Source organism: Gambusia affinis, linkage group LG06 (assembly GCF_019740435.1).
Source record: "Gambusia affinis linkage group LG06, SWU_Gaff_1.0, whole genome shotgun sequence".
Lineage (NCBI taxonomy): Eukaryota > Metazoa > Chordata > Actinopteri > Cyprinodontiformes > Poeciliidae > Gambusia > Gambusia affinis.
This window is the reverse complement of record NC_057873.1, coordinates 24,018,278-24,031,984: the sequence shown is the minus strand read 5'-3', so window position 1 is coordinate 24,031,984 and position 13,707 is coordinate 24,018,278. Positions and strand designations below refer to the sequence as shown.

Below are 13,707 nucleotides of genomic sequence, written 5' to 3'. Positions count from 1 at the left end.
AATAATAATAATAATAATAATAATAATAATAATAAATCAGCAATCGATTTGAACTGATACATGACGGTTAACATCTGTAATAAATAACTATAAAGGGACACTTTATTTAATCGGGTCTACTGTGTGATTTATAGATAGGAGTTAAATCTTGAACAACATCACTTTAAAACATGGCCAAAAAATAAAAATAAAAAAAGCTCCATCTGCTTGGAATATAAATATTAAGGATACAAAGGGTAACTCAACTTTTTCCCAACACTGTGACATCTTATTCTTGTAACGAGGAACAGCTGTTAGTTAAAAAAATAAAAAATCTTTATCAACAAAATGAAACAGCAATGGCACAACAATATGTGGCCAGAAAATGCCTGATGTGGGAATGCGATTTATATGTTTCAAATTACTTTCTGCAGAGCCCACCAGATACTCTGGTGAAGCTTGTGCCACAGTGTTATATGGAGTGAAAACATGGAGTCCGGGCAGTCGGCACTTTGTGTTTTCTTGCACACGACCGCACGTCTTCTCACTCTGCAGAAAGTAGCAGTAATCCTCCAGTAAAGCTGCCTCTTACTTGGCAGGACGCAGATTTACAGATTTTAAAAACGTTTAAAAACCCCGTTAATCTAGATGCAAGCAGCAATACCGCATCAGTACTCCTAAAACCAGTCAGTAAACTTCTTGACATGTTTCAGACATCGGGGTTGGTGAGAAACTGCACACCTGACGTCACTTTTAGATGGCTGGTGCTTATTAGCATCAACAAGCTGCATTAGCATATAGCTAATGCTAACATGGCTCAGCTTCAATTAGCCTACCTTTATCAGAACTTTCATATTGAGTTTAACTTAGTGGGCTCAATGCTTTTTTCTTTTTCTATTGTGTTGCAGTGCAGATATTTAATTGTGAGTTATGCTGCAGAGTATTCATATGACGCTTAGTTTAACTTAAAATGCAGCTTAAGTCAAACTGCATTTTGAACTGCTGATGATGAAAATGCATATGAATGTCAACAGATGTACAAATAATGCACATTACGGGATATATGTATGTATGCATTTGTCTGATCCTTATGTTTACACAAGTACAGTTGACAAAGGCCTTCTTGAATTAGCTAGCCAGTAGTATGATGGCATGTTACCGGTCCTGTTCATCTAAAACAGGCCAGATGACATTTTCTGGGTTAAAAGGACGGTGAGCTACTGAAATGTGGCAGGGAGCCAGAAGAACCTGTAAGTCCCTCTATACTGATCTGATGGAAGGCTGGCTGTTGCAGTTCGTGCCCTTCCTCCTTCCAGCTAACTCTACTGACACACAAGCGCAGCTGTGGAGAGTGAATAGTGCCAAATTACAACAAATAATTAGCTTATCAAACAGTTATCTGAATGTGTCATTACTGTTATGCATAATATGCTTTTACACAGGAACAACATAAAATAATTGTATAAATTATGAAATAATTGGATTTAGTTTCTAAAATGAAATTGTTACATTTAATTGAAGCATGCACAAAAATTATATATCTATAATAAACTATTTCTGTATTTATTTCCAGTTTCAACAAATTAATGGCCTTTTTAACATTTTTATTTATTTTCAATTTTGGCACTATTCACTTTCCATACGTCACTACCCACCACATCTCTGTTGTGGACAGGTTTCTCATGGATATTCCTCCTCAAACGGCATGGACAAATAAAAATGTTGATCTCCAAAGGAAATTAAATATTGTTGTAACTCATTAAATCATAGATTCTCTTCCTTGATGTGTGTCAGTTTGTAGCTACGTTGACCGTTTTTGTATAATTGGTTATTCTGAGTATTTTAAGGTCTTTTTTGGCGTCGTTCACTTTGATTCTCAGATACACGGTACCGCAATGATGCGTCATTTTGTTGTGTTTTTATTAACGAGTGACGACAGATCTAATAGATAAAAAGCAGAAAAAGTTGAAGGACGAGCCAGAAGGCGTAACCGTGGTCTCATCAGTAAATTAGCTCTTTTTTTAATCCCTAAAAATGGAGATTTCAATACCACATAAAAATCAACAGCTACGCAGTGTTATAAAACATTATATTTCATTGCTTTTAGACACTCTTTCTATTTAAAGTTTGACTGGTTCCAACTTACTTCTCTCACCAGAAATGTTTTTGTGGCTTCTGTATAAACTTTTTGAAACACTGATTGAAAACGCCGCTCCAGTACGCACGTCAACTAGAGAAAGCAAATGAGACTTGAAACATGCAACGTCTTTATCAAGTTTTCCTTTATATCTTTTTCTTTTATGTCTGACTTCACACATGAAGCCGTAGTCTTCAACAAACTCATCTATCGCAGAATGCTGAAGCGGTAAGGTGTAACGTGGTTTTACTCTGTTTCGATATGGACCCACGTTCCAGTGCCGCTTCAATTCGTCATGCGCAAATAAAATTGAAGTAAAATGTAGTTCCCCTGCTTAAAAGTTTAGAGCATTGCTTTTAATATCATAACATTTGTTGGCCTGTGCTTCGGCTGTTAGGACGCAGGAGCACCTTCAAACACACGCTTGATTTGTCGGACTAAACATAAAAAACAAGAAAAGTGGTTGAAATAAAACCAGACTGACTCACCAAAAGATACAAAACAAACCTGTTCAGACGACAGGCCGATAAAAGTCAAATGATGCAATACATCCGAGTGTGTAACTTCCTGCTGCCGATCGGCTCACGCGGCGGAAACTTGTTTTGCATACTACCTAAACACGACGCTTCTTTTACCTGTGATGGGACTTCAGAGGAACGACAGGTTGTTTTATTTTAAATTGATTATTTTTATGTAGCCAGTCTAGAACTACATCGATACCAACACAAACATCAGTTACTGGTGCGCACAACCCTACAGACTCAACAATCCGTTTTGATGGTGGCCCAGCTCAATTACAAATCAGGCCCTTAAGTGTTAGTGGTTCTCACCGACACCGGTGAACAAAACCTATTAAGACCATAAATCAGTAGTTCTGTCCGCCTGCCTTCTGTGGCCGAGTTTTCCACTCAGATGGAGCTGTGGTGTGAACCAAGACAACGGTGCTATAATTACATAAAGACGGGCAATAAAGAGCAGTTTGTGGCGCAGCACAGTGAGACGGCGTCCGTGGGGCCTGTTTAGACAAACTCATTCTTTGTTTTAATCTTCTTCCATTTTCCCCTCTCTCTCAGCAGCTTATTCTTTATATTTTGCAGTTTGTCTTTTTTTTGATGATCTCCCCCCTTTGACGTGATTGTGACAACCAAAACAAAGAACAGAGAGGACCATGAGAGGCATAACTAATTCCAACTCACAAAAGGCAAGTGCAAGGCCGAAGCATGTGATCGTACGCAAACCACTTCGAGCTCAAGTTTCTCCGTCCCTCTTCAATCCCTTCTGCAGCGGCGGCTAAAGACATGCCCAGACATTACAGTTGAAGGAATGGTGGGAATGAGAGGAATTCTGGGGCATTCCCGTCTTGGCACAGCCAGCTCAGAGAGAGAAAGCCACTCCCTGGTTTTCGAGCACACTGGATGAAGCGAACAATTGACTGCCAGTCACGGCCTCTCTTCTGTGGATTCTTGTAATATGGATTGGGTGAAAATAGTTAAAGATTTTTGAAGTGAGGTTCTGCTGAAACACGAGTCAATATTTCAGCTGTCTCTCTGTGTGTTTTCTTCTTTGTTTTGCTTTTTGGTGTCGGTCCAGACGCAGAAGCTAAACGACAAGTCCAGGAGGGGCCAGGACCGCAGTGGGCCTTCGCTATGTTTAAAACACCAATCTCAAAATAATCACTGCGACTTTAGCAGACTCAGAATAGTTTGTCACATTTGCACTATGCAGTCGTTTGCATAGAATCAGATAATTATCTATACAGGAGGATGCAGGTACGAAATTGTAAAAAAAAAAAAAAATAGACACAACCAATCTCGTGCTGGTATTACGTGATAGTGGCCTTTTAAGAAACCACCTTAAAATTGTCCTGAACTACTGGTTAAAGTTTATACTGGAGGGAAAAATCTGTCGGTTTCAGTCCAGAACGCTGTTTCTTTAAAAGAACCTAGTTAGCAAACCCAAACGCTGAGCGATGCGTTAGCTCCAGGCATCTGGACAGAGACACAGTAGGATGTTGGACTGTTGCAGGGGCCCACATTGCACTTGTGTTTAGATACACATACTGCTGCCAAACTATGGTGTGTGCATCTGCGTGTTCATGTGTGAGAGCTAAACAAACCCAAAGCTAAACCAGCCTTAAAGGGCAGGACAAATAAGTCAAAGATGGCTATTTCTGTTGTTGTTACGGTGATGCAACGGGAAACGACAGTAGTAGAAGACGGTAAAATTATTATTATTTTTTTAAAAAGCTAACCCTGCTACTTATAAACTAAAGGCGAGCACCAACACACGGAGTCTTTGGTAAATTACTGCAGAGGGTCATCCGAGGTTCTCCGATGGATGGTGAAGCGAAAACAAAACTAATAGGAGCAAATGGATTTCAAAAGAGCATGCTCACTGCGACAAATGCGGCACACAACAGGAACATCTGCCAAGAAAAATAAGGAAAGCAAAACCAATCTGTTGAACACAAGAGCGCTTCAAAAATAGCCCTGTGATGCTTGGAGAGAAAGAGAAACCTGTAATTCAGCAAGGAGCCTGTATAGTGATTAAGTCCCATGTAAAAAAAAAAAAAAAAATGCAAACACACACCTCACCCACTCATGCTGTCTGTGTTGCTCCTCTTCCTGTCAGAGCAACTGCAAAACACTCAAATTGAGACAGCAATATTCAAACTTAACCTTCACTTTTTAGGCGTGGGCCTCACTGTTAAAAATGTTGTTAATCCGCCTATCACAATAATAAGTGATGAAACACACCAGCCACCATTCCAGCAGTGTCTGATCCCCCGCCCCCATAGGTCACAAGGTCACCATGAACACCCATACCACATCCCCAACCCCGCCCCCCCCAAACCATGGCAACCACTATCACATGACCATTTCCCATGACCCAGCAACCGCCACCATGCTGGGTCACTTGAGAACGTCAGCCTCAGCGATTTTCTGTCAGCAAATAAAAATCAGCAAATGCATAAAAAAAGACAACCCCCCCCCCAAAAAAAAACAAAAAACACTCAAATAATGCATAAAAGAGGTCACCTGGGGGCCTGGAAGGGATTGAAACAGCCCGCAGAGGACTTTGGTTTTTACTGTTGTGCAACAAGAGATTTGGGAAGTGAAAGTTTGACCACTTTCCTCTTTATGAAAAGACAGATCAAAAGAAACAGGAACTCAAAAAAAGGCACCCTTCTTCTCCAAATGGGCACATTCTTCTGCTATCAGATGTTTACGCCACAGCAAGATACTAAAACGGGGATACGGCACAGGCAGCAGCACCGAGAGACGAGAGGAAGAGAGGTTGGCGTTTACTGCAACTGGGAAACATAGCTGCAGAAAACTTCCCCCTTTCATCCACTTACCTCTCTGACTGGCTTTATCATTTTTAAGGCAGACTGACTTCAGTGCCGTCCTCGCCTGACTACACAATCTCTATCATGGCCTTGAAGGAAACATGCTATTAGCTTTGGCTTCACGGAGCTGGAAAGTTGGATGTTAAGCAGAGTTGGGAGAGGGGATGTGATCTGTGAACTGCTATCAACAGTTTGACAAAATAAACGAAGATCCTCGGCACGGAAACCGAACATTAGGTGGCGAGGGTGTCTTGTTGGCTTAAAGAAGCAAGAGAGAGAGAGAGAGAGAAGAAAAAACTCTGTGTGCATGTGTGAACCTGCACACTCTGTTTCTATTTTCACTCCAAACACGGTTGGCAAAAAATGTACAAGATCCTTGTGTACACATTATGGATGTTCATTTAGCAACGCAGAATAAAATCACTTCACAGTGTATCCTACAGAAGGATGGAGAAATCAGCTGATGATCAAAATCAGACCACTTTCAGGTGGATCCGCCAGTCCAACCAGTTCAAAAATCAAAAGGTTTTTCTGGTACAAATATTAGCCTGGCCATTGGCTTGCTCGATTCTCATCTCCCTTCAGTGCTCAGTCTGGGATTCTCCCATTAAGCTGGATTCATCCAGTTAAATTTCAATCAGGCCGATCAGCAAACAGAAGTTGTGAATGATGACATTGATTTTTTTTTTTTCCTGCACTGTTTGTAGTTTACCAACTGCAGCGGAGGAAGTGAAGGAAGCATTCAGTCCGCGTTAGCCAGGCTTACAAATACTGAATCAACATTAGTAGCCATCTTGTTTGACTCGGCAATTCTCTCTTTGCAGTGGAGGACGGCTGTTTACGACGGAGGCAAGTTTCGATAAGCTTCATAACGCTGAATTGGCGCATTACACAAGTCAGGGCCAAACATTAGCGATTGGGTAACATTTAAAACTTCAGCAGAGTCCACGCCTCTAGCTAGCAATCGTGTCTCAATAATCGAGAATCCAGACTGGATTTTACCTGGCTAGCAAAATAACAATAGCAAGCCGTTTTCTGGAGATTCCTGTCCACATTTTCCTTTTGTAATGCTAGCCACACTAATCGCTAAAAACAGCGGTTTGAAATGCCACAATGATTGTCTTATTTTAACTTTTTTTTTTTTGTCTCTGGTCCTAAAACAAAAAAAATTCTTTTGAAACTTTTCCTTTTCATAGCTATAGCTGTGCAAGAGAAATTGCAGTTGTCCAATATAGGCACGGGCAGATCAAACCTACACAAAAACTGGAGATCAGAATCGCGCCCATAAAAATCCGACCAGTTGAGCCTCTCGCCATAAGCCAAACCTCCCAGAGCACCGCAGTCACACGGTGCACACGATACTACTGCTTACGCCGGGCTAACAGATACCCCAAGCATGCAGCGTCCCACGCAGCAATCTGAGCCAACGCAGGACACTGACAGGCAGACACATCTGCTCCCAGAGAGACCGGACTCTATTTGGATCTTATCTCGCGTTTGTTTACTCCTCACCCCTCCAGCCACGCTGCGGTCGGCCCAGTCTGCCGGGTTTAGGTAGCGCTGGAAGGTAAACAGAAGCTGAATAGCGGCGCTAATCAGTCCCACCCACCTCTCCGCATCCCACCGTAACATCCCAGCTGGGGTAAAGAGACGTTTACCCAAAGAGCTGCAGTGTCTGGCCATGTCTTAGAAATGCATCAGGAGATGCCGGGTGGATGGAAAGACTTTGAACCTGAGAACAAGCAAAGGCGATATTCAACAAGCTTGTTGTGCACCCCAAGTCATCTTTACATCTGGAACATCCTCACACACAATACTCATATCATCTAGAACTGTGAAAACGAACAAGGCCAAGATACTCATCTTGTTTTCGAACTACTCATAACAGATACACCCCGGGCTGTTTTTTTTTTTCAGATAGGCATTTTACGTCAGAGTGGTTTCAGCGTTAGCCACAGAGAGTTTTGTTGTTGTAGCAGAAAGGACAGCGTGGCTCAGCAGCACGAGAATGAAAAGTGAGAAAATTGGAGTTTTGAGTTACTAAAAAGAAAAAGAAAAAACTAATGGCCTTGATGTTTCTCTTAAAGCAACAAGTTAGTTTGCTTGAAGGTTCGACGTGAGTCTGTGGACACAAAACGCAGTGTACCAACAACAAAAGGTGTAGGATTTTTTTTTTTTTTTTACCCCCCACAGCCTACTTTCTGTAAGCTTGTAGATAACGTAAAGATTTATGCCATTCATACAATTCTGCGGTTTTGGGTTGAGGTTAGCCAAGTTTAAGCTGTAAACACCTTTTTAAACATGGTCATAACCGGATATTTTTGAGTGTTTATGGAAGTTTCAAGAAGAGTTTTAGCCCTATCCCCAACTGGTCAATATCAACATCATAAAATTATAGCGGAAGATGTTTAAAAAAAAAAAAAGCACAGCCTCAATTCTTTTTTTGTTTGTTTTTTTAAAAATGCAAATTGTATTAAAAGAATTGTCTTTAAAAACAGCCAACTGTTGTATGGCTGATTTGAAATTAAACTTACAATCAGTTTAGATTCGTCAACGGTACATCATCACATTTCTTGTTTAAAAACAACAATAACAACAACAACAAAAAAAAACTGAACAAACTGGATTTCTTTGAACAAACTGCTCTGAAAGGTTTAAGTGTTGTGCATTGTTACGACACCGAGGTTGGTTTCAGTACCTGTGCATTTCAACAGAAAAGAAATCTGGCCAGACCAAGCAGACGCTGAAAAATTGCAAATCGTCACATGAAAAAAAAAAAAAAAAGGCAGCGGTCAACATAATACAAACAGAATTCCACCGTTTTTCTACTAACAACAAAAATAAAAACCTGCTGTCGTTAATCAGGTTCACATAATCATCCCGAAGAAGAGTTCACCAGCTTGTGAATGGCCACGTCGACAGGGTTCTTTTGGTGATGCGTGTGTAGGTTGGCACAAAATCTGAACAGCTGATTTGTTTCGGAAAGGCACTCGACACAAGGGGCGATCAGGTCAGCGTCTCCATGGCGCTTCGGCTAGTGTGAAGGGAAAGGTGAAAGGAAAAGAAAAGAGTGGCACTCGTCGTATATACTCCACCGGCAGATATGTGGTTTTCTTTTGACTTTGGAAAAGAAGAGAAAACATAGGATTTGGAGTGTCATGGAGCATTTCTCCCTTAAAAAAAAAAACAAACAAACTTATTTGTCCTCATCGACTGTGCAGTCATTTAACAAAATATATATTCTATCTCCCTGTCTTCTTCACATACAGAAATACCCATTTTACGAGTTCCTCTTAAGTGTTAACCTCTGTATCTTTTTTTTTTGTTTGTTGTTTTTTTTTTTTTTGTTTTGTTTTCCGCTGGGAGTGTTCATTCCGGTGGGAAAGCAGGGTTGGGATTTCTGAAACTCTTGATCCGACTCTGCGTTGACATCGACGGCGGACGCTTTGATTGTGCAGATACTCCGACCCAGCAGAATTCCTGAAGAGTGGGACCCTTCCCTCCGCCTCAGTCGCTCCCCTCCTCCTCCTCCTCCTGCTCCTGTCCCCTGCAGCGTTCCTCCCTTCATTTCCCTCCAAGGCAGGGGTGAGACACGAAGAAGAGCTCGACAGTACAGACTCGCTGCAACACACTGCCACCAAACAAGACACGAGAGAGTGGTGAATTCACAACTTCACATGAAATATTGACAAAGTACGTTTGCTTTCCAGGTTTATTTTTGAGATATTGAATGTAAATAAATTTATTCTTGGTGAACTCTAAATGGGACCCAACTTCTGTGCTTAACCTCATTCGTGAAGTTACACATGCTGACTAGTTGGGCAACTCCCTCCTCTCTATGTTAAACAAATTCAGCAAACAGGTTTGGGAAGCTAATTAGGTCAGGGAGCTCTTGCAAGTTCTGCAAATTAGTTCCAAACTTCTCCAATCTGCTTTGTAAAACAATAAGCTACATATGCCTTCCAGTAAGAACTATCCTGGCGTTCGATTAGGAAATACTGGCAAAAAAAAAAAAATTAAAATTTTTTTAAAAAAATCGAACCCAATACCACAATCCATAGTTTGAATGCATCTTACTTGGTTTTTTTGTTCTTTTTTAAATAGGTATGCCAAGTTTTAAAAGTTACGCTTCTATTACTCACGCACCAGTCAGCTGGCTGAAAGTGAGCTACTACCCTTTTTTTTTTCCTGGCCTCTAAAAACCCCCAAGTCATGACACAGAAACTAAAGGAGCGCGACCTTTCACCTCCATTAAGGTATCGTTGTTTTGAAGCCACTTTTTAGGTAAGATCCAAGTAGATATTTTACCATTAACAAGTTTGGAGCTTTTGCTTGCACTTCAGCTTCTTAGCTGCGTCATCATCCACTCACAAACAGCCATCCGTTATCTGTAGTGGGTTTGCACGTTCATTGATTCCAAGTGATAATCTAGAACGTACCAAGATTATCATGCATTACCTTTTTAATTGAATTATTACTATTATTTTTTTATGTATTATTATTGTCATTCCTATTTGTGAAATACCAAGATTTGTGGTTTAAGTTTTGGTCTAAAGAACACAGCTTGATTTACCTGAAGTTGAGAAAAAAAAAAAAGTCAAAAAGAATATTTGAAAAGTAATGAAATCTCATCCAAAACATCGGGTTTGACTGACATATTTGGAGATTTAAGGTCACAACTTGCAACCCTTTAATATAAACTGTGGAACATAATTTAGATCTGAGATACTTTCAGGATTTATTCCCCTTAATTATTAACCTCCACACATGATTTGGGTGATCTAGAGGTTCTCTGATTAATACTTTTTGTATTTCTTACTAGCATTGCTGTTTGTAATCTAGATTAAAAGCAGACTGGCAGAAAGTTATGACTATGCACACTTTGCTAAATATAGAAGGAGTTCTCTTGTATATTTTTACTGTACAAATCAAAATCAAAATAACCAAAAATAAATAAAGTTTTCAGTTTGAAATTAAGTCATTTAGATCTGGTTCAACTTTTTGAAACAATGAAACAGGGATATTCAAACTTAATCTCATTTTACATCCGGGCTACATCAGCGTGATGATCATCACTCTAATTGGGGAAAGGCCGCTTTTTAACTTCAGCTGGTAATCTCCTAGCAAAATCTCCAAAAACTGCAGGCTAGTTACCTAAATTATGGATCAATCCTCCAATTTTCATTTTATTGGAAAGTCAATTAATTAGTTGAATACCTAATCCCCCACTTTCATCTCATTCATGAAAAAAAACAAACAAACAAACAAAAAACTTCCATCATTCCAAGACTTGGACAAGTATAGTTGGTAAATCGACCAGCTATGCTACGATGCACTTTTCAGAGTTCAGTAAAGGTCTGTAAAAGTTTGGACATGTATTTTTGATCCATAAATGCAGGTGATCTTTTAAGTTTCTGGTGGAACTATGACTATATATCTGTGATAAGTCATGTCTTATTTTATGTTCATTGCGGACAGTAGGGGGGAAAAGAAATCTGAATCAGCAAGTCAGACCTCAAAGAAAATGGGAAATGAGTATCAGCATGCAGGAAAAGTTGGAACAGTACATCTCTAATAATTGTATATTACATCTACAAATACATTACACCTACAAATAAAGGAGCTGTAGGGATATTTCCTAATTTTCTGGTTTAAAATGATAGGAGATCGAACATGTTATGCATTTGTCAATAAAAAATTGATTATACTATAAGGTTTTATTACCAGCCGATTCAGAAAGCTACACGTAACAAAACATATCAATAACATACGAATCACATGCTATAGAAATGTGACAGCTGTCTGTGGTGTTCGGTTGTGTGCAGACTTACCATTGCAAACCTAAAACCGAGTGGAGAATAAAACTTTATGATTGTCCTTTTTTTTCTTAAAGAATCACACAAGCCGAGCAGCACTTGTCGTCGCCATTTGGTGTGTTGGCATAGTTCATCTGTCGGACTATCTCTGCAAATAGTTCGTCCACCGACGTTTTATTTTTGGCTGAGGTTTCCATGAACGGGCAGTTCCACTCGTCCGCCAGAGCTTTCCCCTCACCGGACGAGACCTCCCTCTCGCCCTCCAGGTCCACTTTGTTTCCGACCAGGATCATCGGTACCCGCTCATACCTTTTGACCCGAATAATCTGGTCCCTCATGGGTTTGATGTCCTGGAAGCTCTGCTGATTCACCAGACTGTAGACCAGGATGAAGCCCTGTCCGTTTTTGATGTAGAGGTCTCGCATGGAGGCGAACTGCTCGGTCCCTGCCGTGTCCAGTATCTCCAGCACGGACGGAGACGAGTCCACTTCGATCTCCTTTCGGTAGAAATCCTCTATCGTGGGGTCGTATTTCTCTATGAAGGAGCCAGTGACGAACTGGACGGTGAGCGCGGATTTCCCGACCCCGCCGGAACCGAGAACCACTACTTTGTACTCTCTCATGGCTCTCTCAAAGCAGCCGACACTCCTGCTTCCTCTCCGCTGTTGCACCCGTTAGCCGCCCCTGCTGGCTTTCAAACCGCAGCCGCCAGCAGTTTTCCGCGAGCTCTGGGGCGGTTAAAAAAATGGGGTGTGGCCGTCAACTGTCGCCGTTCGGGAAGTAAATGCAGGTATTTCGGCTCCAGGCTCAGCATTTATACTGTAGCATGCTGAGTTTCCGACAACAGCCCAGCCGGTTCTTGTCCGAGCTTCCCCCGTTTTCCTTCACGCAGGCAGCCCCCGTGCGTTGACTGCTCTCATTGGCAAACGTCAAGTCACCCATAGCACGAGCCATAGCGCTGTTGCTCACTTTCAAAATAAAAGCACTAAATTATAAAATAAACATTGATCTTCAAAAATACATACTGGTTTGCATTTCAGGCCCTAATAAAATAAAATAAAATAAAATTTAATGCAGATATAAACTGTTATTTTTGACTAACTAGCATTATATTGTCGTAATAATGTCCATGTACATGGCGGTAGTTCCCTGAACTTCTGGTTTAATTCTTGTTCATTTTCGTTAACTTGACACCAGTCTGTCTCAGGCCTTGCTGCTCTCACTTTACGCATTTTGCGTCCTACGTCACCAAATAGGGATTCTGCCTTGCTCAGTTAAAGGTACAGTGCCGTTGTTATCGCACAGTCAACACAGCTACTGCCCCCAGTCCTCTCGAAGACCTGCCACACCTTAGTTTCGACATCACTGCTTCTTGGGTTTACTGTTGTTTGAGTCATTATACAGCTTACTGGAAACTTCTACCTGTAGAGATACCTGCAGTCAGTTTGTTGCACAATATAACAAGGAATTGTATGTGTGCTTGGGGGTTCCCACTTTCTAGCATGAGATGATTCTGTGGAACAAATGAATGTGTTTCTTTAAACCCAAACAAAGATTCTTATTTTATCTTTGTTTGGCTTTGTTGCATTGTTTAGTTGGGTCAAAAGGTCTTACATATGTGTCTTTTTAATTAGAGCCATTCAAAGTTTGAAAATCCTATTTGGGGGTCCACACATTTCTTATGAAGCCTGCTTCAAACCAGCTTTCATAGTCATTTCTTGGATTGCCTTCACTTGAGTATCAGGTCAATTCTAGGACGAAAAAGAAATAAAATTACAAGAATAAAGTCATAATATTATGAAAATAAACTTGTACAAGAATAACGTTATAGTATTAACAGAATAAAGTTGAAATAATATGAGAATAAAGTTGAAATAATATGAGAATAAAGATGCAATAATATGAATAAATTCATAATATTTCAAGACTAAAGTCACAATATTATGAGGCTAAAGTCATAATATTATGAGTATGTCCTCATAATACTATCACTTAAAGTCTTATATTATTTTGACTTTATTCTCATAGTAATATGACTTTGTTATTGTATTTCTATCACTTTATTATCATACTTTTATTATTTTTATTTTCTTAGCCTAAATACTTCATCGTACTTTTTACTATTTACAAAATTACAAAAATTGGCATTGTTTTGCCAGGGTTTATTTTGCTGGACAGTTGAATTTGTTATTTTACATTATTTATTAAATGAGAGCAGTTGTTATAAAGAACTCATTTAAAACTGAGAATGTTATGATTTTCACATGTTCAGTTACCATCGCAATTTAGAGAAGCAGATAGAAATCAGTTAGTGACAGGAGTTGGCGGATGTTCAGTTTGACCTGTCCTGCCTGACTGTTTGGAAACTAAAAAAAATCCGGTATTCTGCTTAACAGTGTACCCAATATATAATACCTGCCACCCTG

At 40.2% G+C, this 13,707-nt stretch overlaps 1 protein-coding gene across 1 annotated transcript; it reads right to left on the bottom strand.

Moving 5' to 3' along the window:
• Nucleotides 1-7,900: 7,900 nt before the first annotated feature.
• Nucleotides 7,901-12,476, bottom strand: LOC122832465 (ras-related protein Rap-2b). The gene is made up of 2 exons (XM_044119270.1): nucleotides 11,297-12,476; nucleotides 7,901-9,096 (listed from the first exon to the last, which is right to left on the bottom strand). The coding sequence occupies exon 1, from the start codon at nucleotides 11,902-11,904 to the stop codon at nucleotides 11,353-11,355; it is 552 nt and encodes a 183-aa protein (XP_043975205.1). The 5' UTR covers nucleotides 11,905-12,476; the 3' UTR covers nucleotides 7,901-9,096; nucleotides 11,297-11,352.
• Between the last annotated feature and the right edge of the window lie 1,231 nt (nucleotides 12,477-13,707).

Bases quoted from the DNA above. Each gene is read 5' to 3' on its own strand.
- LOC122832465 (XM_044119270.1), bottom strand. From the start codon at position 11,904: ATGAGAGAGTACAAAGTAGTGGTTCTCGGTTCCGGCGGGGTCGGGAAA.